Source organism: Megalopta genalis, chromosome 11 (genome assembly GCF_051020955.1).
Source record: "Megalopta genalis isolate 19385.01 chromosome 11, iyMegGena1_principal, whole genome shotgun sequence".
Taxonomy (NCBI): domain Eukaryota; kingdom Metazoa; phylum Arthropoda; class Insecta; order Hymenoptera; family Halictidae; genus Megalopta; species Megalopta genalis.
The window spans coordinates 4,766,824-4,791,952 of NC_135023.1; the positions used below are offsets into that span (position 1 = coordinate 4,766,824).

Sequence of the window (25,129 nt, forward strand, 5' to 3'; positions counted from 1 at the left end):
CCGAGGCGAAGACGAAGAAGTCGAAGTGCTCCGTTGTGTCGCGAGTCGCGAGTAATCGCAGCGGCGGTCGGCGGTCGGCGGTTATCAAAAAATCGTGGCGCTGCGTTGAGCGTGCGCTGACGCCATAGTGTGCTCGAGAGGCGAGAACAGCCGAAATGGAGGAGAGTCAAACATCGGAAAGTGTCGCCGTGCTACCGGACATGTCCGAACCGTTGACGAGCGAGACCGAGGAGGCGTCTGCCCTAACGACCGAACACGAGGCGCATCCCGTCGCGGTGACGGCAAGCGTCACTTCGGTACCGGGTGTTGCTGGTGTCCCAGGAGTCGGAGTACCGGTTTCTTTGCCTGTTGGTTCTATCATCGGTGTAGCGAACTCAACCAACGGCACGACCTTCAACGTCATCACCTCGGATCAGTTGCAGGTCGGTCTGCACAAGAATCTTTTCATTCGTGCATGCCTCGATCGATGCCGCCACAGAAACAACATTTCGATTCCATTAATATTCGACGATTTTGTTTTCGACAAACGATTCTCGAATGCCATGAACGGGTTGGATTTCACTTTCTACACGTACCCGCGAATCACAGTGTACATGCATAGCGCATACGCATGTAGAAATTTTGGAAATTATAATGTAACCCTGCGCGAACTTGATCAGTTATTTGCGATGTATAATACTATAAACAACATTTCTAAAATATTCAAACACAAAGGTGCTTTGCTCTGTTCTCAACGCTATCTGTAATAAGCAGTTCAAACAAATGTTACTTCATCTTTTAGTTACCCGGATCTGGCCAGTTTAAGCAGATGCTATGCGTGGACAATGGGTTTATTTGCGAACCTCGACACGATAAGGACTCGGATCCTCTACGGTGGAATGGAGAATTAAAAGCAACACACATAGTAATCCAAAATAGTACAGAGGAACATGAATCTGAACAGATACATGTGTCTGCTGGCAATACCCAACAAATATGCAGTTGGTCAGAATCTGCTAATTTGGCAGTATTGCCTGTTAGGTGTAAAAACACAAATGCGGAATTACATAAAAGTAGATTCGGATCTGGAGCAAGAGGAAGGTGTATTAAGCTTGGTCAGGAATGGTATACGCCGAGCGAATTCGAAGCACTATGTGGAAGAGCATCCAGTAAGGATTGGAAGCGCAGTATTAGATTCGGTGGCAGAAGCTTACAGACCTTAATAGACGAGCAAATTTTAAAACCTCATGCAACCTCTTGTACTTGCGCGGCGTGTTGCGACGACGACAGCGCGGTAAATATGCTAGTCTAATTATCTATTTTATTATTGATAGCTATAATGATTGTATCGATTACTACAGACAGGTCCGGTACGATTATTTACACCATACAAACGTAGAAAAAGAGCGAGAGATACGTCGGACGGAGATGTACCTACACGAAAGATAAAAAGTGATAATTCACGTGATGGTAGTAACAATGACGAAAGCGACGGTGAGGTGGTTATACCCGACAAAGAAGTATGGCCACAGTTCGTTTCAACGGATGGTTTGGTTGTTCAACAACCGCAAGACCAGGATGGAGTTGTTCAAAATGTGCATCAAACAGAAAATGGTCAAACTGACGATGTTTTTAAAAAACTCGACGAAATGTCAAATAAGATGCTGAAACTGGCTTATGAGTTTAGAAAAACATTAGAAGAAGCGAAAGAAGTAAATAGGCAACAAAGAAGAGAGCAGGCGCTAGTAGCCCAATTAGGAGGTAGGGGAGATGTTATTGAAACTGTTGGATTACAACCAGCATCGGATACTCATAACAAAAAAGTAATATATAAAAGATAATTTAGAATCCTGTTCAAAATCATTTAAAATGTTTAATCAATCCTTTATGTTTGTAGTGCGCTAATTGCAACAGGGAAGCATTCGCAGAATGCTCTTTATGTAGACGAACGCCGTATTGTTCTACGTTTTGTCAACGTAAAGATTGGGCGGGTCATCAAGTAGAATGTGTTCGGGGTGCTGCTGAAACTGTAATGCTTATAGTAGAAAGTAGTAGTGGTGATACCAGTGCTCTTGCGACAACTACGGGGGACCAATAGCTAGTGTTCCTCACACCCATTCACCAAAGGAATATAGAAACTGAACAAACTAACTTACAAACTTCAAAATTAAAAGAAGAGACAAAGACTTAACAGATTTGTTTAATGACTTGAAGGTCAAAGTTCTGTATATACCGTAGCAAATATTTTGTACGCGTGTAAGCTAACGTGTAATGATATTATTAAGTATATAAGTATGTACGTAAGGAGAAATTGAAACTTATTCAGGATCATGGCTGGAAAACATGAGAACGTTAATGAAAAGGTCAAAAATCATATACCAAATGATTACATGAATAAAAGTGCAAGGAAATATGCCGTACGAAGGCATATGCGTGCATATGCGTATCTAATAGAGATCGCGGTTTTAAACGAATTAAAATACACGTGTACACGTGGCATGTGGTATGTGGAGCAATTAAAGATCTGTGCACACGGATATCCGTAAAACTATTCAATATATGTATAGTTTGACTAAAAAAAATAATCGGTACAAAATTTAAGCTCGATCGGTCAACAAGAAAACGTGTCCCCCAAGCCGTTGAACATTAAACAGTAATACAAATAAATAATATAAATCGATTTTCTCGAATATCTTCTAAATTATCGAAAAATATGTTTAACAAAACTTGTAGATCTGTACAGACTGCGTTTTTTATGTCCTATTAGCTTTTTGCGTGAATCGAGCGATTTAAAAAAAAGAAAACGAAGAGCTAGAAAAAAATTAAAATTTTTGTCTTAATTTCGAGAACCGAAGTGTGTTTCGATCATTTACACAGTGAACATGTAGAATAGAAAAATACACGTGTACACGTATATTTACATACACGTGAAATAGGGATCTCTAATATCTATGTATGCACGTATGCATCTGCAATACAATTTTATGACTCTAAAATATATGTGTATACATACGTATACGTCTTGCGCACTATAAGATATACTATCATGATTTTTTTTTTATAAAAATCTAAACCGACCAAAGGAGGTAGTTAGGCTTCTATGGAAACTATTTATGTACATCATTACAAAGGTGTCTCTGTTTGTAGATATTATTTTGTAATGCTATTTTTATTAGTAAAATTTTTAAAAAGTGATACCGCTTTACTATTAATTTTTAGTACAAATACTAAGAGAAAGATTACTAGATACTTTTATTCATACATTGTTATATCGAATCATGTTTTTGCAAGAACGTAATCACAACTAATTCCATATTTTCTGAGTATGAGAGTATTATAATCTCTATCCACTTTAATGCTAATAAGAATATTAATTTGTAACCTTGTATTTTGTATACATGGTATATAAATCATTGAAACGAACAAACAAAAACTCCTGAAAAAAATATAAGTAAACGATAAACGTGATACATAGTCCAAGATGTATTATTTGTCTAGTATTTTTAATATGTTTTTTAAAATAAAACACATGACAAAAATTGTCTACTCAATTTTACATAGTAAAATTATTTTATCGGATAGATAACACAATTTTTATGTTGCCTTTATATATTTAAAAACAGAGAGATAAATAAACTAATATTATTTTTCGCTAATAGGTTCATGCATCTTAATTTCCCAGTAAAAGTAGTAACCGCCAACATACATCAATTTCCATTACACCCCTTTCCATGTACAAATACGGCGAGTTGTTTTTAAATAAAATACGAACAATAACGATTAAATTAATGCATACTTATTCAAATTTTTTTAATATCTTTATATATCATACAAATTTCGTTATATCTAATAATTTCCATAATGTTTTAATCTGTATAAAAAGGCACTTCCAGATCTATTAGAAATACCTAAATAACCGCTGCCTGGAGAAAAGCTGATGGCTTCAGGCATTGACATATTTGTTTCAAATGTAGGAAAATTCGAAAAGACAGTAAACGACGGTAAATGTGCCAGTTTAAATGCATTATGCTTTTTATTCGAAGCCATTGCTAATATTTCTGAATAAGAATTGAACTTTAAATTAGTAACCGATGTTACCAGATTTAGAAAAACTTTTAAGGGAGCAGGATTTTGATTTTGTAACACAGTCATCGTTTCGTATAAATTAACAACACCCTCCTTACTACCTGTAGCCAAAAACTGACCACTTGGAGACATTGCAATAGATGCACAAGATAGACATCCATCATCTATAGCACGATGTATACACGAACGACTATTTACATCCCAAATGTACATTTCTGTACTATCTGCAGTGGTTCGTAACAAAATTAAATAAGTATATTAGTCCAATACATATCAAATTAAGTAGAAGAATATGTACTACAACACTTACCACCGTGTGAAACGAGTGTCTTACTATCTGGTGTGAAACATATTGCTCTACACCTTTCATTCATCTTCAAAATACCAATCAATTCCTTCGATGAACTTGATAATAAATAAATTTCTCCCGATCGGCCACCGAAAGCAATCAGCTTTCCATCTGGGGATACTTCATAATCCTAAAGTTTTATTTGGAAAGTTTAGCTAACATGAACTAAAAATCTTTAAAAATGTAACTCTATACAAACCTGTATATTTGTTACTCCATGTGGCAATAAAACTTTATGTGTTTTTCCACTAATGAGATTATAGGAGTGACAATATGGATAATACTGAGAACCAATTAAAACTTCTGTACCATCTCCCAAAAATTTTGCAACACTGATAGGAAACTTTTTATATTGCGTAGAATGTAGTTTATTATTTTCTATACCATCTATCTGTAATTATACAATAATACGTTACATTTTCTACTGGAAAATATCAATGCAATTAGTCACAGTGTATAATAGTTACTTACTTGAAAGAGAGACAGAATACCGGAAGAACCAGCTACCAATGCTACAGTTGAAGATGGATGAAATTCTACACTTGATATAATGGGTCCTTCTATGTGTGTTTGTTTATTAATCAGATTTAAGGCTTTTATATCAATTATACTCTTGGGTAAATTTTTTAGTTTTGGTTTCTCCAAATGGCAACTGTGCTAAAAAAGTACAGTATCTTTTTAGAAATAATTCATATTGATAATTCATATTGATAGAACCCTTTTTTATTACCTTTAATATATCATGGTCTAATTCGTCTGTGTCTCCTTCTGACTTTTTAAATTCAGCCCATTTTGGTGTGCCCACTAATTGTTTATACTTGCTATGTAGAAAATCTTTATACAATTTTTCTGGAATATCAGCAGGTAATTCCCGATTCTGTGCCTTTGTAGCTGCTTGTACTCTAAGAAAGTATAATCATAAAGTCATAAACAAATGAAACAATAATCGTTTGATGTAAGAATATACATACGAATATTGTTCGTCGTCTTCGTCGGTCCATGCTTGTTTCCTCTGACCGTCTACATCGACATTATCGTCTCTTTGTCCATCAGAATCTTCATTTTGATCATTGTCTACCAAGACGCTACCGTTAACATTAATACTTTTACTTTCGTTTGACTCGGTATCGATCTCATCATTCAATAAATTGTTGATGATGTCGCTTGGATCACCAAACACGATCCTTTCTAACCTATATAAAAAATCGTATGATTGAAACTTATTAAATATATCTGAATAACATTTACAATTTCGCAAATTTTAGTTACACTATACCTGGATTCTTCTTTTGGATCATACTGATTTTTCCGTTTCTTTTTTAAAGGTGCAGTAAATTTTTGATTGTACAATGTCTTCGTAGATGCACGTTTCTTTGAACGCTTTTTATGCGCTGTAAATTCCTTTGAATTCATATCACGTTTCCTTACACTTGACTTGCTCATTTTTATAATTTATTTAAGCTAGTACATAACAAAATATTAAACAATTATGTATTTTTAACATGTAACCTAATAGCAATGTTTTTGTAGCACGCGATTTTGGGTCTTGTTCGAGATACGTTCTCACCTCGTTTACATCACTGCATTGTGTTGTAATGGTTGCCTATATGCGGACGATTGTGACACCTCTTTTGGAGAAAAAATGAAGCTCCTTTCGAGGTCCGTATAGCTCCAATTAGTCCAGTGGCAAAACGCTCAAACTGTTAGTCAAATTACCGACCGTCGATTTTGGCTAACAGTTTGAGCGTTTTGCCAGTGGACTAATTGGCGCTGTACGGACCTCGAAAGGAGCTTCAGTGTTCCACCGAGAGAGGCGCCACATATGCACAATTTGGGTCATCTAAAAACATTAATTATGGCAAAAATATGGCATACAAAACTAAACCAAGGACGTAGAACTGTTCAGGAGAATTTGTTGCATCTATATCGAGTAAGAAAATCAAAGGACAATAATGCAAAATATAATTAGTTGACATAATACTTAACCAAATTTCAAAGGACAATTAATTACGTTTCGCAATGTTTTTGTTTGTTTCTATATACTATATCTACCCAGTAGATTCTCCTAAACAGTTCCGCGTCCTCGGTTTAGTTTGTTATGTCCTAATTTTGACATAATTATTGTTTTTAGGCGATCATGCATTCTGAGTATGTGGCGTCTCTATCGGAAGAATAACGAAGCTCCGTTCGACGTCCGTACAGCGCCAATTAGTGCACCGGCAGAATGCTCAAACTGTTAGCCAAAATCGACGATCGGTAATTTGGCTAACAGTTCGAGCATTCTGCTGCTGCACTAATTGGCGCTGTACGGACACTAAAAAGAGCTTCATTTTTTCTCCAAAAGAGACGTCACAGTCGCTCACATGCATATTTACATACATTCACTAACACTTTACCTACCTACATGTCATATGTACTTCAACGCTAGTGTCAGTGGTGCTTGTTGTCATTTTTTAACCTTCATCAAATTATATATAAAGAACTATTAATGTTTAAAAAATTTGAATGTAATATATGCTTTACATTAATATTCATTTTGTGAAATCTACGAATATATCGTGCTTTAATTGAAATTCTATGTTTCTTATTATACATAATATGTACGTACAATATCTTTCGATATTACATATATGTACTTGTGCCAAGTATCAGCTAAGCACCACTGCTTGATTTTACCAATCGCAAGTCGTCAAAGGAATTGTACATAAAAATAGAATACTTTAAAATGTAACTATTCCAATTAAGATGTAATTGAAAGTTTCAGTCAACAGACAATAGGTTAAATAAGTACTTTAATTTGTTGAGTAGTATACATGCGTAACAATCATCTATATAATGAGGATACCCCTGATAAGATAAATATTATTCTAACAATCTTCATTATGAGATGACAGAGTAGATTTGGAATCGGTATCAGAAAACCCGTGTTTTTCCATTGCAAAAAGTGATGGACATTTTGGTTGATACAGTTCGACTGCTTCCAGGAGACTGTCTGGGTATCCAGGAGAATAATATCTAATGCCAGTAAATGAAATAATTAAACTAATGAAAATCAAGTAAAAATTATAAAGTGCATAAATAAACAAAAGAATATCTTCGTAAGCATGTAAGTAGCAATCAGGGACTACTTTCTAAATGAATCATGTAAGACGTAAGAAATATACGTATTATTAAAACTGTTTGTGACTCATTCGCTGGCGATACGTAGAACAGAAACTTTATCATTTGTTCGTGTAAATATTGTAATATGTCATTAAAATTTTGATAATAAAAATATGTGGTTACATGATTCGTATGTAAATAGAAATCATCGAGTAACCATAAAATTATTGATCCATTAAACTTCAGGTTCCTATTTTTCCAATGCAATCAGCTGTAACAACATGGCGATCGCACCGTACATTAACTGTCTGATTTAAATTAAGACACACGAGATTCAGAAACGGAGTCGCAGTTATTTGTATTTGCTGTTGGTGTGAACTACTTTAAGAAGACTGGACTTTTTCATCGAAATAAAATTACTTTACCGAATTCCTTCCGTAAGTAAAACTCTACTAGGGTTATGTCAAAAGCAACTAGTGTTTTTGATGATTATCTGCTGTTGTCATTATCTTAATATGTACATATTCTTAGAAATATACAGACATTTATACAAGATCTATTTCTTGATAAAATCTTATAAGAATGCAAGTAATTTAGCTTTGAGCAATCAGTAAAATATTGGAAATTGGCCGGTGTTGGAAATAATCGTAATTACCAATTTTAAATTGTAATATAAAAATTACAAAATCTAACTTTCCTTTCACAGATATTTGAATTCTTAATCATTTCATGGCTTTGAACTGTTAAAATATCATTTATAAACTATATGAGGCCAGAAAGAAAGAATACAGATTATAAGAATCTTTATATAAATATATAAGAGCAGAAACAACCTGACTATTTCTTCTGGGAAACAGCAGTTGATAATTTGTATATATTCTGAAAGTGTAGAGCCAGGTTCTGCTTGAATTTCTTGTACTTTCTTTAAACCGCCCGACGTTACAAAAAGCCTTCTCGCTCTGGCATCATTAGGTAAAATCTATTCAATAGGAAAATGATCAACAAATTAAATCAGTTTCTTTATATTTTTCAATACTTTAATGTCCTTTGATGCGCATATGTACACGAGTATATAGTAAAAAGAATATTATTAGCAACTGGTTTGCTTGTGCAATGTGGCTAAGAATAAGGTTTCTAGAACCTGACTTACAAACTACATTTATTTCTTTAAAATGAATCTATCTACGATAGTTTTAACTATTATAAAAAATATTTATTGAACTCAAAGCTGAATTTCAATATTAGTTTTCCTATATAATATACGATATACATATACATACATAATGAAATGCGACTTATGAATTATTTTCAGATAAATATGGTATTAAAAGTCATCGACCACTAAGAAAACAAAAGAAGGATCAATATACTTTTAACAAAGCGATTAGAAAATTAATCTCAATCCGCCTATCTCTTTTATTATAAATTATAATTTTTTTACTCTAGAAACAATTAGCATTTATAATAAGCAGAATTTTTGAATTTTTAAAATGTTTTTTGAAATGGTTTACTCAAAAAACGTAGGTGTAGATGAGTGAAAAATAAAGTGAAATAATAATTACCAAGCAGAGCTTTGAATACATCGAGTTTAATGAACTATTTGAAATAATTATTATAGAAAAAGGAAGAAAAGATACAAAAGAAAAGCTGTGAATTATAAGATAATGCGAAAAGGTGGCAAGAAGGAGGCATTTCAGAGTATTACGAAGTTTTTCAGCCCAAGGCTTTGATAAGAAGACAGCTGCCTTAAAGTTCAAACACATAACAATAAAGTGATTAAAAGGGAGATGATATCATCATATATTAAAGGCAAATTGCACTGTCTTACACAGTATTGTCGTCAGATTCCTAGTAAATATGTCTGATAACAGGAAAATAAAAATCTGCATCTTATAAAAAGTCAACTTGCTACTGAATCATTCAGTGTAACCAGAGAAGTTTTGTGGGACACATGTGAAATTAGTTACGTACGAAGTAAATGTTAATTTATCATAAAACGTGAACGTACAAGGCTACATTGATCCGTTACATTAGACAGAGAAGTCAGAGTATAATAATAGACATGATAAACAACCAACATTGTGTTATTTTAAATTCGGGAGAGACCAATAGCTATCATCAGCCGGTCTCTGCGAAACCATCAGTCGTTTCTGTATCGAGCATCGATTCAGATGTAAGTGATAGAAGAGATGTACGTGAAGAACTTTATGCTGGTATCTTCAGAAGACACCGGAAGACTATACTTGTATTGGGAAGTTTTCTCAAGATGCTGAGGGTGAATAGAAATATGAACAATTATGCTAGTATTAAACCTAATGATGACAATGATGAGTAAAATAATCATTTTGTTGTATAAATGGATTAGAAGACCAAAGTTATCTCATTATTGTGATGATAATTATATAAAGGATATTATTGCTTTGTAAAAAGAGATTCAAGTTCGTTTCGATTATTAGAATGATTACAATGATTAGATTAATTTCATTCTTCAGGAGAACAATATCGTCGGTTTAGTACTTATCAATCGTTTTACTTAAGAAACACCTTATCTTCTCAATATCTAATTTGTCTGTGTAAATACTTGACTTTCAATTACGTGTCAGCATTACGTATGATTCTAAAGTGTGTTTACCACAATGACTGTGCAGATCGGAAAATTCTGCTTATCAATGTGATTTTCTGCAAATCAGACTGAAACAAGATATGAACCTATCCTATATGCTTTTGATTGTGTTACATACAAATATTTATTGTGTACACCTCTTTTGCAGTAACAGAGCAGAAGCCATATTTTATTTGACAAAATACAGAAATTAGAATCTGCACAAATTATATTGTATATTGGACTTTTTACAAGGCAAGATTTTCTAGTTAATTAATATTTAATTCTTAAAAGATGTTATAGTAATTGAAAAGTTATTTCTCTTATCATGAGCTGCTTTATATTTTCGTTCTCTGTATTAGAAATGCCGAAGTTGTAACATTAGAGAACACGTTGTTGAGTTCCTTTGTAAAAACGATTGGTCAATTTTTTTTTGCATATTTCGATAATGTAACTTGTTTTCTTTTTTCATTTTTCAGAGGTACTTGGACAGATTGCATGCTCTGAACCGAGTATATGCCTTAATTGCTTTACAGCTTGAAATTGTCATGCAACAGAAATTCTGGTAACTTTTCATTACAATGGCAGTAACTATAAGGCGTAACTCCAAAGTAGAAATTTCCTTTAATCTTACATTGAACGCGTGACTTATCATTCATCATGATTCGTATAAATGTAGTTTTTACTCAAGATTTTTCAGTAAGAAAAACACCTTAAACGAACGAAAGAATGCGAGAGCAAGAAGAAATATTTTTACTTGTGCGAAAGTAACTACTCTACTGCCGATTGCATCTCATATAATTCTTTACATGCATTTCTATAAAAGTAAACGGCACCATTCGAATAAGTCATAAATAACGGTTGGCTTTTCTGGGATGCAACTGCATTTATCGTTAATACTATGATCAATGAGCTTAACATTTATCAAAAATATAATTCAAAACATGTAATAATAAGATTTGTACATTACATTAATGTATTATCGCAAGTATCAAATCAATGCCTTATTGATCAACAGTTTCATGAACTGTTATTTTCTTTAAACAATGATTAACGTTTACTTCTAACTTAATCATTCTTTGTTACGTGTATCTACAAAATGTTTGTACATCCAATCTCTTTATATCAAATACTGCCATTAGAAAATACACCACGGTACAATAGATGCAAATAGGGAATAGCTTGAAAAGAAAAGTATGTTTAAGTATTTCATAATTTAATTGAAATTTTTCAACAAAATATATTCGACATTTAAATTGTCTTTGTACTTTAGCCGTACCATTTACTGTCGTAAGACTGAGAAATGTGCTTTTTTGGGACTTAAAATGTGCCATAATATTTATTAAAGATATATTAAATGAAAAAACTCTGACTACTTTATGCTATTACCAATTTTTTCACTTCCTATTATTCCTAGTATCAAACAAATACAGTGACACGCAGCATATCGATGTATATTGTTATATTTTACTAGGAATATGTAATATTTTATATTTGTGTTAAGTAGGATTAGAATAAAGTTTGTGTCATCTGTAAAAAGTTACAATATAAAAAAAAAAGAATAAGCGAATAGCAAATGAGATGAAAACAATTGTACTGGTACCATACACCTGTTCGACCAGTTATTTCAATAAAACATCATATGACGTTTTTAATGTAATAGTTATTTAACTGAGATGCAAAATAGTCACTAAACGGTAATAACCACAGGATTTGTTACATCGTTGTACGAAGCAATTAATAAATTATAAATGATTTAATTACATGGTATAGCATAAATACTACTTCATTTATTTTACTGTTATGTTCTAGTTTGTAAGTTCTAAGTGCAACTTGTAAAAAATATGTATAAAGTAAAGAATTATATACCAGTTAAAATATCATTGTATCTCTTACCTTACTATACTGTCCGAGAACATACTTCAAAATATTAGGTGGTGCAACATGTATCAAAGGTTCCAATGCTTCAATGTACATGCATCGTTGTAGTACTTGTTTCAACGTTACATTACATTTTAGCTTGAGATCCTCTGAGCAATTTGAATCGTTATAAAGCTAGAAATAATGTGTAAATTAATAATATTTCATAAGAAACTGTATACGTATAACATGTATGTAAACAACATGGGGTTTTACTTGTATTAACTTTGGTAAAATGTTTGAAGCTGCAACTACTTTCGCATGTTCTGGCGTATGTTTACCAATTTGTCCAACTGCCCATGTAGTAATAGCAAGTAAATGTTCATCCTTCTCTTCGTGTAACACGGTGGACAGTTGTGTAATTCCCTAAAGTGAACAATTTCTTTTAGAATGTTATTATAGCAAAAGTATTATTTTACCACACTTTGGATCCGATAACAGCAATAGCTAATTGATCACAGTGTCCAGCGATGTAGCCGATTGCCATTATCGCCGGTAATCTAGCAGCTAATTTCGATGTACTGATCAATTCTACAAGTGCACCGAGACCACCCATATTTACAATCAGCTGGGCCATCTAGAAACGAGTGTAATTAATATACGATTGGAAGTGTAAAGTTAAATCAGCATACTTCTATTGTATGTTTGCAAATTTCTCTGGTTAGCATTGCTGCTGCTTTAACGATGCATTCATCCGGATATGCCATATGTTCAAGAACGCTGGGGAAAACCTCAGCTTCGATAATAGATTCTGCCAAGTGTACAGTATGCTTTGCTATACTGCTCAGCGCAAAAAGGACTTGACGCTGTACATATTAGTAAGAACCATAATATCATATTATATAGTCATGCAACGACTATTTCTATTTCACCTTTAGTTTGGTATCAGCATTAGATAGTGCTTTCACGAGGAAAGGAACAGCCCCAGCATTGACTATAATTTCTGCAAGATCTTTGTCATGTTTGCTTATATCGCAAAGAGCGGATGCACCGATTTGTTTCAAATATAATTCAGGTTCTTGCAAGCATAGAACTAGAAGGGGAACAGCACCTGTGGATTACAAAATGATTGTTTAAATTTTCAAACTGAAATTACCATAGTAATATATTTATTATACTACCTGCATCAACTGTGGCTTGGCCTAAGTTTTTATTATGTCTGGCAATATATCCTAACGCCCAAGCTGCAGCTTCTTTTACTCCAGCATCAAAATCTTCCAAACAAACCATTATAATTTCCAATCCATTACTTTGAATTATTACGGCTGCCAATTCAGGGGAATGCTTAGCTATAGCACGGATAACAAACAAAGCTGCTTTCTTATAAAATTTCTGTAAAAAACATGATCGATGATAAAACTTATAGAAAAATACCACAGCGATGCAATGAATACCCATACATTTTGTTTAGCAATATTTTTCAAGAGCTGTGGTAAAATATCCTTCCTTATAATAGCTTCTGCCAACCGAATGTCGTTGTTGGCCAGTTTCCCTAAAGCTATAGCTGCCATATGTTGAATGGATGGCACAGGATCTGTTAGTAAAGGATGCAAAAGATCCAAGGCTCCGGCAGCTTCTAAACATTCTATATTATTTGGTCTGGTGGCTAAATCTGCGACGGATTGTACGAAGAGTAGACGAGCCTTTTGGTACTGGTCAAAAACTGCAAAAATGACACCAATTAATAATACTTATTTTATGTACTAACGTGTAATTTAATTTGAAAAATGTGTTTGTAATTTTCGTACAACACGCGTATAGCTTATTTGAATACAAAGTTAAAAAGAAAGTGGTGTTATGTTACGAATTACGATAGCCTTGCAGAAACTGTCATTGTAATAAACCGATAAAATCTTTGACAAATATCGTTCTTCGGTAACTATACCTTGTAAAATAGAACGTGCTGTCATCGTGATTGGAAACAGATTTTCAACATCACATCACAATATTTACACGTTGATTGCGTCTTCGTAACGTCTGCTCTGAGTTTATTGTATACTTTTGAAAACGAAAAACTGCCGCCTTGTGCGCATGATACGTACGCATAGCGCAAGCGCGGCGCGCGCGCGCGCGAGAGAGAGAGAGAGAGAGATTCTATAAAACTATAAACAAACATGAGCAGGTGTTGCGTTCGGATCAGGACAGATCAAGATCAGGATAATTCGGTTACAATAGCGTGACAACATGTAATGTCGAACGCAGAATTATTACAGGAAAATATAGTTGTTACTCGTAGTTTATACTTACTTATTTTAATACTTACTAGTAAGGCGATTATTCGGATCGAAAGATGACCGAAGATCTGTTAGTTAAAGAAAAAGAATTTCGCCAACTGAATAAAGAACTCGAACAAAGAGCGAATGATTTAATGAGAAACATAGATCACGTTATAAACACTTATAATAACGAACGTTCGATATCCAATTCGAAAATACGAGTCACGAGTTCTATTAATGATCAAACAGAAATCTCCGAAAACGTAACGAGACGAGAAAATGATAATATTCAAGTTTCAGTTAAACGAGGTGCATCCTTACCATATGTCTTTGGTGCAGTATCTTCAAAATTGTAAGCAAAAAATCGGAACAACTATTTACTGAAAAATATTATTTTATATCTGTTAACTACATATACAAGATACGGTGGCATCAGATTTTATTTTTATTTGATAAGTGTTTAAATTTTGTACATTTTTTTATAGGAAAACTGATTCACAAAAAGATCATGTAAACGAAGCATATAAAAGAGGAAATTTAACTCATGAAACAATTGTCAATTTATTTAAATCAAAAATAGATATATTGCAAAAGGAATTGCAAACATTACATGTAGAATATAAAAAGAAGGTGACAAAAATCTCAACAAGCAATAATAAATATTTTACTGACATTTTTGATAATTTAGATTTTATATGTTGCTTGCAGTGCGATGTTTGCAAAGATTTGGAGATTGAATATAAAAAAGTTGAAACAAAATTGCAAAATGAAATAGATTCGTTAAAGGATATAATTGTAAAGCTGGAAGACACAAATAAAGAGTTGCAGGGTCAAGCTCAGGCATTAAATACAGAAAATTCAATTGTAAAAAAGGTATCGGTTCAAGAATAATTGAGAGTAAAGTTCAGTAAATTTCTAATGTATAATTTTAATAGGACCTGGACAAACTACAGAAACAAATTAAAGCACTGAATCAACAGTGTAACAATTATAGCATGAGACTAAATAGATCATTAGAAAGTAATGACAAACTAAGAAGTGCGCTGAAATGTTCTCAAATAGAAGAAAAGGTATATATATATATATATTATTTACTTAATATGCATTACTATTGTTCTTTATCGATTTTAATGTATGTTTAGGAATTAAGAAATCAAGTCAGGAAACTACAGGATGAGAAAAAACTGACCGTCAGTAGTCTAGGAAAACAACTTACAGAAATAGTTCACGCATTTAAAAAACAAATGTTAGTTGTGGACAACTTAAAGAAGCAAAATGTAAGAATCTATTATAATTCTAAATTATTAAAAGAAAATCTAATTTTCTGTTAATATTACCATATTCTTTAGGCGTGCCTAATTACTATTGGACAACTGAGATTTACTAAAGAAGATTTTTTGAGATTATTGGATCAAAAACCCGAGTGCTTATGATAAATTGTATATAAAACATTTATTGAATGACTGCTACAACTTATACACTGTGAAAGATGGAATAATTCCATTTCATAGCTACAAGTATTATACAATTTTATTTTACAACATGTGTTTCTTAATAATAGTCTTCACAGAAAAAGAATTTATGTATTCACGCTTCGCATATTCTCTGCCAGAGCATTGTGATTTTTGAAAACCAGATTTTTAACTTAAAATTTCGTACTACAATCTTGATTTCTCTTTTTCATTCTTAATCTTTTTTTACGTGAAATAAATATACTTTTTAAATTACGGCATAATCGTAGCAATTATTCGATTGCGCTATACAAAATAGTGATGATACTTGATAAGTTAATGGGATCTGCAACAAAAGATTCCAAAGCAAAATATATAAAAGGTGGGCTCTCATGGTTACCATGGAAATCATGCATTCCAACGTCGTTCTATCTCGATGTTTCATTTAACATCGTTCAAAAAGTAATTGGATAAAAATTGCAAGAAGATATACGATTGATTTCCATTGCAACTGTATTGAAACGAAAGTTTCTACTTTAGATACGATTAAATGACTTTTTAAACTTATTTACACATTAAGTCCTATTTTGTGCACGAGCAATAAAAATGGACAACAATGAATTTTAGCTGTATGTACAAAAACCAAAATATTAATATGTTCCATAGCTGGCATGTGTAAAATGATCGACACGATTTTTTCGTACACAATACACGTTAATAGGACACACATCGAAAATAAAAGTGTTCAGATATATATATATATAAATAAAAAAACATCGATGTTATTTTCAATTGCATTACGCACAGATTTTACAAATCTTAATCCTGGCAGTGAAGAATTTTGTATGTTCTACCTTAAATAATATACCGTCGTATGATTTCTAAACCTACGAGAATAATCGAATCTAGAAATTTTCACGTGTAATCAATTAAACGATGTTAAACATCATACAAAAGTGAATAAACACGACGTACGTATCCGCACTTTCGGACGAATGCGTGCTGCACAACCTTCTCTGAACAATTCAATGCTTCAACGTTCGAATTCATGCTAATGTTTTTATTATAATAAAATACATTAAGTTAATATTTTTTTTTGTTTTTCATAATTGAATATCGAGACATTACTCACCCTCAAATAAGTTGTAATTTAATTTTTTCGGTTTTAATTACAATAACTTTCAGTTCGAGACTTATACTTCTCAGCCTTTTTACATGTCAACTCCAAAATCGTGGTAATATTTGCAAGCATTAAATTTCTATATTTTTATATATTGTGGTGTACTATATCATCCTTAGTATTAGTGGCACCGATGCATTGACAATGATCGTTGAGTTTTTAAAATTAAACGTGAAGCCACTTTTTGTGACTACACTCAAAATTATAGCATACCACAAATTTTCTTCTTTTTATTTTATATTGCACTGTGAATATCTAATGCGTTCTAATTACTAGAAGGAATAATTTTGATGAAATCATTCGAATAATTTGCCTCGAATACATCTAGCATCAACAAGGAAAATTCATTAGTCTCATATTTTAAACGTTATTTTCACTTCATGGGTGAAACGAGCTTTCTAAGCCTTAGATACAATGTGTACAATTAATATTTCTTAGTCAACCCTTTATGATCTTCATGGGACCACTCGATAATCCCGTGTTTTCTCTTTCAAGGACTGCCAGCTATTGAATCGATTGATTTTTAGATTGAGACTGCTCTGAACGAAAGAACAACTCGATTCTTCACATTTCTAGGGCAGTTTCGTTTATTCACTGGTACAAAATTTTGTTCCTTATACACGTGATTGCTAGCAGGACTTCACAATTGCTAAAATGCATTACTATCTATGTGTGCTTATACGAATTTACGACACGTTCCGTATTCTATAATACAAATAGCTGAAATTATGTTTCCCTTTTATAGCTTTTCGTTCATTCTGAATAATGCGACTTATAATGTACCCTGAATCTTTTTTCTCTATCAATATTTTATTCACAGAATATATCTTTTTGTTTTAGCTTTGTGATAATTAATTTGATACTTTTTTTTTAAATTTTATTAAACACGTTTTATATAGTTCGAAGAACATAGCCTTCTGCTATTGTGTCTACAGATTTGTATCGATAAATGTTTTTCAAATAACATATTTCAGAGACGGCACAGACAGTAACACACCTAGCAGCTTGACTATGAAATAATTTTATTAATATATTATAAAAACCACTCTAAAAATGCGACCAGAGGGACAACATGGTACAAGGGCATCCATGTACAGGGAAAATATACGAGATTCAAAATATGAGACTTAAATAAATATTGCGAGTATGTAGCAATGAGAGTGGAGAGTCATCTTTCTTTTGCGTATATGGTTGCTGCTGTATCGTTGTCCTAGATCAACTTGATCATGCCAGGTAGCTATAAGTGTCCTTTTGACCCTCTGTGCGCTCCAGATATTCTTTTTCAATTAAAATATCTATACATTTCTGAAAGAGCAAAATTATTTTCCATTAAGGCTATATTTTTTCATATTCGTACTAACTTTCAAACATCTGGTTCCGATTGTTTGTAGTTTTATCAAAATGAATCGTTAGAACGAGGTAGATTCGGTTGATAAACTCTTGATGATTTATCTAAATACTCCGAGAGACCCTCTTATCCGTACTTACCTTAATAATATGTACTCTGGGCTTGAACCTAGAGCTTAACTGATTCAATACTTCAGCCACCAGTTGCTGATGCTTCGATACTTTCCTCATTTTCATAATCCTAACGATTGCTGCTTGAATCAAAAGTTTTCTATCTTCCTCTATATGTTTATGTGTAGTTTCTTGTTCGATTTTCAATTCCGTTTTCATTGGTATATTAATATTTACTCTTAGTTTCTTGCTATTATAAAAATAATATACCAATATAGAATCTTTGATGAAATCAATATTTCATATAACTAAACACACATACTTTTTGTATCCCGTGAACAGTTCCACTGTAGACAATGGAGTCAATTCAGTTACGTCGTCTGCAGCTGACGTTAATAGTTTCGATTTCAAGAGTATTTGTATCACCTGGGATATAAATATTTGGTTAATATTCGCTTCTTTTTAATGTTTCTCCATGTTAATACATACTTGGAACAAAAAATCCATTTTTATTTGCGTTGCATCATGCAATTGCTGTATTGTCCATACTGTGGATCCGTTAAATTGTAATAGAACGGCCATTTGAAAAGTAGAAGCTTGTAATGTGTATCTATAATTAAAGTTATATTTACAACCATCTCTTCGTAAGCGCTGTAAGCTTCGGAAAATGTAACGTGTCTCTTCTGTATGTATACTATTACCTATTTTTAAAACAATTTGTATGTAATTCTCCTTTTGACATATTGTATAGCCAACTCAGCTTCCTTCCACTATGCTGTGAACTATAGAAAGTGGTAAACCTATGTACAGATCTTTCTAGCTGTAATATACAAATGCTGTATTAAATACTTGTAATATGACCCAGTTTTTGGTGAATTATTTCAGGATCGAATTTACCTCGGTTGGTAACGAGAACGTAAAAGTTTGTAGAAACGGCCATGAGCCAGACGACAACACTTGTATACTGAAATCTATGTCCAGCGGTTCAGCAGAATTTGTCAAGTGTCTTTTAAACTGCTCATTCAGGTCCTTGGACACACCGATATCCTGTGGACAGATGGCTATAATCAAAATGTTATAATTTCGTCAAATTTTAATTTTACACAATGCAGAAATAATTTCCTAGAGGAGTAATAGCGAATCCGTTGCTGTGGTACGTGAAATTAATACGAACGGTAACTACACAGATTTCTAAACTGATATATTACCTGGAACATCCGTTGTAATTTTGAAGTGTATTCGAAACCACAGGCTTGTTTTAATTTCGAGATCATAGAAGCCTCTGCATCATCACTGGCTGACATGTGCTGTACCAAACGTTTCGCCAGCATTTTACTATAAAATTTTTGAAATACATCCTTATCTTCAATGTATTTAAATACCACCATCTGAAATCGGAAAGTATTAGGGAGAACCAGATACGATGATAATCCTTATTCGTTGCAGAATCTTTACTTACAACTTGATTAAGTGTGTCCTCAAGTTCTGCCTCCTCAGGATTTTTACTACTCTTCTTTAACAATAGATCACAATATTTTGCAAGTAGCTCTGGTGATTTACTGCTACTATTTGCTGTTCTAGTTACCGAGTTATTATTAATAAATCTTCCACAAGCCTTATCAAGAGCTGCCACGAAACCGCTGTCGTTGTTAAATGCAACAAGTACTAAAGCATTGTATTTTTTATGAATCTCTAGAGTCGTATTCACGTAAACCTTTGGATCCTGTAATAGAAAAACGTGTAAATGATTTTTGATACGTTTACGGCAAAAAAAATCAATAAGGAACGTACATTAGATGCAGCTTCACCACATTTATCAATAGCTGCAAGTCCTTGATTCGCTATATGACTTTCTAAATGACTTCTTAGTTCGCCAAGAGCATTAGGTATCCTTGTTGCTAACTGATACATTCGACCTAAATCTGCATTTTTGTCAGCATTTAAAAGATTTTGAAATTCGGAGTGAAATATGTCTAAATGTTTCTCAATTAACACTTTTTCGCATGTTTTGGCCAATCTATCGCATGTTGTTTGATGTAAGTAAACGTGAACCCGCTTTCGTTCTTCTAATAGCCTTTGTTCTACCTGTGATTGAACAATCGGGAAGCGTAAGTCGTTCGTTTAAAAAATGCATAAAAATTAGTGCATTTTTCGTTTCATACCTTTTTCATATATTCCGTGACTGGATTTTGTCTCAGGAATTCTGAACTTTCACGAGTGTAAAACCTTTCTGTATCTTCAAGAAAAATATTCTCGAACGAATCTTTATAAACAGTAAGATTATGTCCATCCTCATTCAAACCCAACTCTACATAACAATTAATTACCCCACTGACTAAGCGTGTGTTTATTGTTTCCCCATTGCGTTCTCTTTCAATCAACTTAAGCACTGCATTTGTAACCTGAAGCATAGCATGTAGAATATTAATATTGTTTTTTCTATGATCGAACATGGTTTAACAACTTACTTGTTTATTTAAATGCTTAAATAAGTTTTCTCTCCATGTAACCAAAGCTAACTGATAAATTTCATACACATGTTTACGTCCTTCATCGCTTTCCCTGCGTACCCAGTGGCGATTTAGATACGCACACACACCATGTAAAACTTTACTACTAAATTGATACTCTTCCCATTGTCTTGTATAGAATTGTAGTACATCTTCGTCCATCAAGTCTACACCATGCTGTATCCAGCAAAATCAAACAATTATATTAAATATTTTTCTTTTCTTAAATTGCTGAACATAAATAGAATTAAATGAACAACCATTACCTTCAATAAACTAATGAGATAATTTCTAAGAAAGTCACGTAAACGTTTATATAATTCCAATCCAACTAACTGTGCACCTCCTTGAGAAATTTGTCCTTTCTTGGTTTTAGTTGATGTTCTATTTAATTGTTGATGAACACTTGTACAGTAATCATATACGTGTCTATCAGATTATATAATGTATTAAGGAATTTACTAAAAATTATCTGTAATTACATTGTAGCTTTAATTGATTTCTACATTTAGAAAGGATACGTGTACAATTCTATATATCTTGGTTTAGACATGCATTGTCTGTTATAAACTTGTTCGATGCCCTCTCGAAGATCTCCCCAGATTTGATCTAAATCTATTTGTCTGAGGCCTGAGGAGCCTCCGTAATAACTCCCAGATCCTCCGCTGCCTCGATACCCTGACATCATATTTCTATACGCTTGTCGAGTGAGCGTCACTGTTACTACTTCCTACAATAATTTCTGTTGAAAAGACATAGGAAAGATAGTATCAGATCTAATAAAAAATTCAAAATAAATATACAGGGTCCAGGAAATTAAAACAAATATAGAACGGTGATGCTTATGGTTTTACTTTCATTTATATAAAGGTGTACAACATCATTGTAAATGCTTTGTTAGATATAAACAAGAAGACAAGGAGAACAAGAAACAAAGACAGATTACTCGGTTGGTGCAATTAGTTTTAAAGTACATTACATTCGGTGCTTCCAAAGAGCTATCGATAGTTTCACAATGTTGATGTCACAACTACTTGCTTATGCACATACTCTAGGCTGTTGAAAACTGCTTTGTACAACTATAAATAAAACTGCGTGAAATGTTTTTTTGCGCGTGTGTATGTGAATGTTAGAAGAGAGAGAGAGAGAGTGAGAGAGGGAGAGAGAGAGAAAGAGAAAGAGAGAGTAAGTGAATGAGTCAGTGAGTGTATGTGTGTATGCGTGTGAGGGAGAGAAAGAGCAAGAAAGAATGAAGAGAGTGAGAGAGAACGATTATAGGTTCGACCGGATACAAAAATACTCATGGGAAACGATGTTTTACGCGTAAAGGGTTAATCGGTAATTGGAAGGTCCATACCGAAGTAGTTACATCAGGATGTGCATCGTTAGTAGTGGCTTCGATCTTTTGGCAGGGAACTTCGGAACATCAAAAATCTTGGTGCTACAACACTACTACCCGTCACTATCGGTGATCCAGATGAAAAGCAATTCGCAGGAACAAGTCCAACACAGCCCGCCGTCATCAGGGAATGGTTTTTTTTGTCGGTAAAACGAGGGAAGTGTGCACCATGAAACGAAAAATGTACACTCACCTGTCGACGTTCACCACCGCATAACAGGCAGGGTTGGACAAGGGAGCTCTCGTGAAAATCGGATGGCCACCTTTAACGATCACCGCTACTCTGCTCTACATACGCATCGATAGGAAATTTTCACTGCCTCTGCTTATTATTTCTTTGCTGCCCGTGGTGACAAACACGGCAGATCCACGAACCTAAAATCTTGTATCTTAATATGCCCAAAAACTGATCACGGTTGTGATCTGCTACTTCTGACAGGTTAGGTGCCACTGTTGCCAACAAAACGACGCGTTTTACAGTTTAGCCATAAAGTGTACTATGACTATGTACAGTAATGGATCCTACTCCTGTACACCTCCGGGCCGCAGCTTGACCTGTTAGCGAGGATTGATACAGAAATTTCCTTTGCTCTGATTGGTTGACAATTCATTGCTGAGACAGAATCCACTGCGGATTGGATGTGCAGTAAAATGATAGGGATGTGCGCGCCAGCTTAGGGAACAAGAAAAATGTGCAGGAGTAGATTCTATTACTGTATATGTACTGTACTTACCGAGGTCGTGTCCCATCGTGTTGTACTCTCTCTCTCTCTCTCTCTCTCTGGTCTCACTTATATTAACAGATCAACGTTCCTATGTATTTTAGATGTTGTAACAATAAGATATCATTTATTTAGAAGACTTTATCGTTATATATTTGTCTCATAATTGAGATACTGCAAACGAGAAAGAAGATAAAGAAAATAATCGTTGGTCGATAACTTGTGAGAATGACAATGAAGTTTTTATGAAACGACGTATATCCAATTGCGCAATGTTGGATGCATTGCTCACAAAACGATCCGCCAAAATTTGAATACGTAAATTATTAACGATTTCCTTGGTTGGTATTACACATGAATTTATACATTCGTTTGGACGATGATTATGCAAATATATTTTACAAGATACTTCTCTGCATTTTCTTATTGTTTTCAATATTTTGACGTAAATAGTATGTAATTAATTCATATTCACATATCTCAAATTATACGTAACCAGAAAATTTGTATTTCATTTCGTTCAACATCGAGATAACATTGTCTTGCTAATAATTGTGTTGCTTTAATTAAGTAATATGGAATGTACTAAACCTAACAAGAATATAGGAAACGAATCAATGGATCAATAAGGGCATTGTGTTAAAGTTAAAAAGGGAACAATGGTGTAACGGATGTATTTATTGCCACAGTAAGCTGAAAATGCAAATATAAAAGTATTACATTATTTTGAATAGAATATGCATTATTTCATACCAAAAAACTTATCAAGGGAACTTACTTCATGAGGGTTAATTCTGGCGTGCCTGGCTCAGCACCTTTTCTGAATCCTGCGCAAACGAGAAATCGATTAATTGCACATGCATACACGTTTTGTCTCTTTTACGTCTTTGTAAAGACGCACAGGTACAATTCCGTTTACGATTAATGTAAAATGATTTCGGATAAAATACACGTCTAACCTAAAAATAAAATCGTAGGAATAAAACCCCAGTGGAATATGGTCTTGCTCACGTCTAAGATGATTGCAATTTTTTGCTTTGTGCTCGAACTTAATGCCATTTTTATAGTATGATTTATGGAATTTCAAATTAATCACGTGCAGAACTTTGTTAACAATCCTCGTTACACAGATTATATCGTGTACGGTGTATTTTTACTCGATCATTCGATGAATTTTACAGTCACGGATAATAATATATTAGAGAAGTGCGACCAAAATGCGTTTCTTCAGCGGCGCACCTCTTTCCAAAGAAGCGAATTTTGTTTATTGGAAACGAAGCTGCGGTTCGAAAAATGTACTCGCTAACGATCTAGCGTTCGAGTAGTTTATGGACGTGTTTTGACAGGACAGCTGTCATGCGAATACACCGTTTTATTTTATTTACGCATTATCAATGGTAATTCAAGCTTTTAATGTTTATCGATCAATGTTTTCTGGTAAGCGATTTGGAAAACATACAAATATTCTTGATTTTGTTTCAGAGTTCAGTACATTACTGTGTTTGGGGTTTGTGCCAATCCTGGGAGTATTGTTGCGGTGATAATGAGTGCTGCAAAGAGACGGAGTTTAATTCTTTACTGTTAACGTATATATCTTTTGATTATGTATTGTCTATCTGTCTACATATGTATATGGTATTACTCACAAATTACGATTGTCGACAGGGCTTTCGTTCTGGGGGCGTTGCTTCTCGTGACGCTGTTTTGCATTTGCATCTACTGCGGTTCTCGTCGCAGTTACGCTCCATTCCTGAAGAAATACTTTAAAGTCAGCTACACGTTAATGTCTTCGCAGATGAAGAACAAAACAATTGATCAGAATGCGACGACAAAAGACTCTGTGATACAAATAGAGACAACAAAGGTTTCTTTGTAACAGACATTGTTTTTTTTTTATATAATTCATCAATTACAAAAGCATGAACGTCAGCGTCTCTTCGAGAGAATAAAATGTGCGTTAACGAGTAGAATATGGATGTTTGTCCAACTCGTTAAAAGTTTTATCAAATTCCAAGTACAATACAAATATCAGTGACCTCGACGTTTGATCGACTTCGACGTAATCGAACATAGTATATCGATAAGGCACCAAAATGTATGTCTCATGCTTCTGAAAGGAAAATATATATTACAGTGGCGTAAAATGTAGAAGGCA

General features: G+C 33.6%; 8 protein-coding genes across 13 annotated transcripts; 4 read left to right on the forward strand and 4 right to left on the reverse strand.

Moving 5' to 3' along the window:
• Positions 1-155: 155 nt before the first annotated feature.
• On the forward strand, positions 156-3,174 carry Deaf1 (deformed epidermal autoregulatory factor 1). Its single transcript, XM_033479787.2, has 4 exons — positions 156-422; positions 782-1,273; positions 1,341-1,802; positions 1,877-3,174. Exons 1-4 carry the CDS (start codon positions 156-158, stop codon positions 2,075-2,077), a joined length of 1,422 nt encoding a protein of 473 aa, XP_033335678.1. The 3' UTR covers positions 2,078-3,174.
• A 585-nt stretch (positions 3,175-3,759) lies between these two features.
• Positions 3,760-6,008, reverse strand: wcd (U3 small nucleolar RNA-associated protein 18 homolog wicked). Its single transcript, XM_033479883.2, has 7 exons — positions 5,691-6,008; positions 5,386-5,607; positions 5,145-5,316; positions 4,886-5,071; positions 4,614-4,805; positions 4,376-4,544; positions 3,760-4,289 (listed from the first exon to the last, which is right to left on the reverse strand). The coding sequence occupies exons 1-7, from the start codon at positions 5,855-5,857 to the stop codon at positions 3,826-3,828; spliced, it is 1,572 nt and encodes a 523-aa protein (XP_033335774.2). The 5' UTR covers positions 5,858-6,008; the 3' UTR covers positions 3,760-3,825.
• Positions 6,009-6,877: 869 nt separating this feature from the next.
• On the forward strand, positions 6,878-12,001 carry LOC117226160 (uncharacterized). 5 transcript variants are annotated; one of them, XM_076525230.1, is made up of 5 exons: positions 6,878-7,014; positions 7,399-7,520; positions 7,763-7,953; positions 8,829-9,791; positions 10,598-12,001. In XM_076525230.1, the coding sequence occupies exons 4-5, from the start codon at positions 9,579-9,581 to the stop codon at positions 10,685-10,687; spliced, it is 303 nt and encodes a 100-aa protein (XP_076381345.1). In that variant the 5' UTR covers positions 6,878-7,014; positions 7,399-7,520; positions 7,763-7,953; positions 8,829-9,578; the 3' UTR covers positions 10,688-12,001. The 5 variants fall into 5 exon arrangements, 4 of the variants coding, with proteins under 4 accessions (XP_076381345.1, XP_076381347.1, XP_076381344.1 ...); XM_076525232.1 differs by having other exon boundaries at positions 6,903-6,921; XM_076525229.1 differs by having other exon boundaries at positions 7,002-7,141.
• Positions 7,189-14,081, reverse strand: LOC117226159 (sperm-associated antigen 6). Its single transcript, XM_033480221.2, has 10 exons — positions 13,924-14,081; positions 13,439-13,701; positions 13,160-13,370; positions 12,911-13,089; positions 12,671-12,844; positions 12,463-12,615; positions 12,255-12,404; positions 12,015-12,173; positions 8,350-8,495; positions 7,189-7,429 (listed from the first exon to the last, which is right to left on the reverse strand). The coding sequence occupies exons 1-10, from the start codon at positions 13,946-13,948 to the stop codon at positions 7,282-7,284; spliced, it is 1,608 nt and encodes a 535-aa protein (XP_033336112.1). The 5' UTR covers positions 13,949-14,081; the 3' UTR covers positions 7,189-7,281.
• An 86-nt stretch (positions 14,082-14,167) lies between these two features.
• Positions 14,168-15,981, forward strand: LOC117226166 (uncharacterized). The gene is made up of 6 exons (XM_033480233.2): positions 14,168-14,606; positions 14,740-14,884; positions 14,963-15,127; positions 15,190-15,324; positions 15,397-15,531; positions 15,604-15,981. Exons 1-6 carry the CDS (start codon positions 14,329-14,331, stop codon positions 15,685-15,687), a joined length of 942 nt encoding a protein of 313 aa, XP_033336124.2. The 5' UTR covers positions 14,168-14,328; the 3' UTR covers positions 15,688-15,981.
• Positions 15,682-22,702, reverse strand: Cul1 (cullin 1). Of its 2 annotated transcripts, XM_033480228.2 has the most exons (15): positions 22,446-22,702; positions 22,211-22,315; positions 21,375-21,595; positions 21,120-21,282; positions 20,812-21,030; positions 20,506-20,745; positions 20,135-20,428; positions 19,803-20,066; positions 19,552-19,731; positions 19,241-19,390; positions 19,045-19,163; positions 18,833-18,953; positions 18,666-18,769; positions 18,374-18,593; positions 15,682-18,190 (listed from the first exon to the last, which is right to left on the reverse strand). In XM_033480228.2, the coding sequence occupies exons 3-15, from the start codon at positions 21,539-21,541 to the stop codon at positions 18,110-18,112; spliced, it is 2,322 nt and encodes a 773-aa protein (XP_033336119.1). In that variant the 5' UTR covers positions 21,542-21,595; positions 22,211-22,315; positions 22,446-22,702; the 3' UTR covers positions 15,682-18,109. The 2 variants fall into 2 exon arrangements, with proteins under 2 accessions (XP_033336119.1, XP_033336118.1); XM_033480227.2 differs by lacking the exon at positions 22,211-22,315.
• Positions 22,703-23,459: 757 nt separating this feature from the next.
• Positions 23,460-24,167, reverse strand: Tom7 (translocase of outer membrane 7). The gene is made up of 3 exons (XM_076525234.1): positions 23,934-24,167; positions 23,753-23,801; positions 23,460-23,667 (listed from the first exon to the last, which is right to left on the reverse strand). The coding sequence occupies exons 1-3, from the start codon at positions 24,031-24,033 to the stop codon at positions 23,652-23,654; spliced, it is 165 nt and encodes a 54-aa protein (XP_076381349.1). The 5' UTR covers positions 24,034-24,167; the 3' UTR covers positions 23,460-23,651.
• Positions 24,168-24,252: 85 nt separating this feature from the next.
• On the forward strand, positions 24,253-25,125 carry LOC143260269 (uncharacterized). Its single transcript, XM_076525228.1, has 3 exons — positions 24,253-24,371; positions 24,457-24,560; positions 24,640-25,125. The coding sequence occupies exons 1-3, from the start codon at positions 24,369-24,371 to the stop codon at positions 24,848-24,850; spliced, it is 318 nt and encodes a 105-aa protein (XP_076381343.1). The 5' UTR covers positions 24,253-24,368; the 3' UTR covers positions 24,851-25,125.
• The last annotated feature ends 4 nt before the right edge of the window (positions 25,126-25,129 follow it).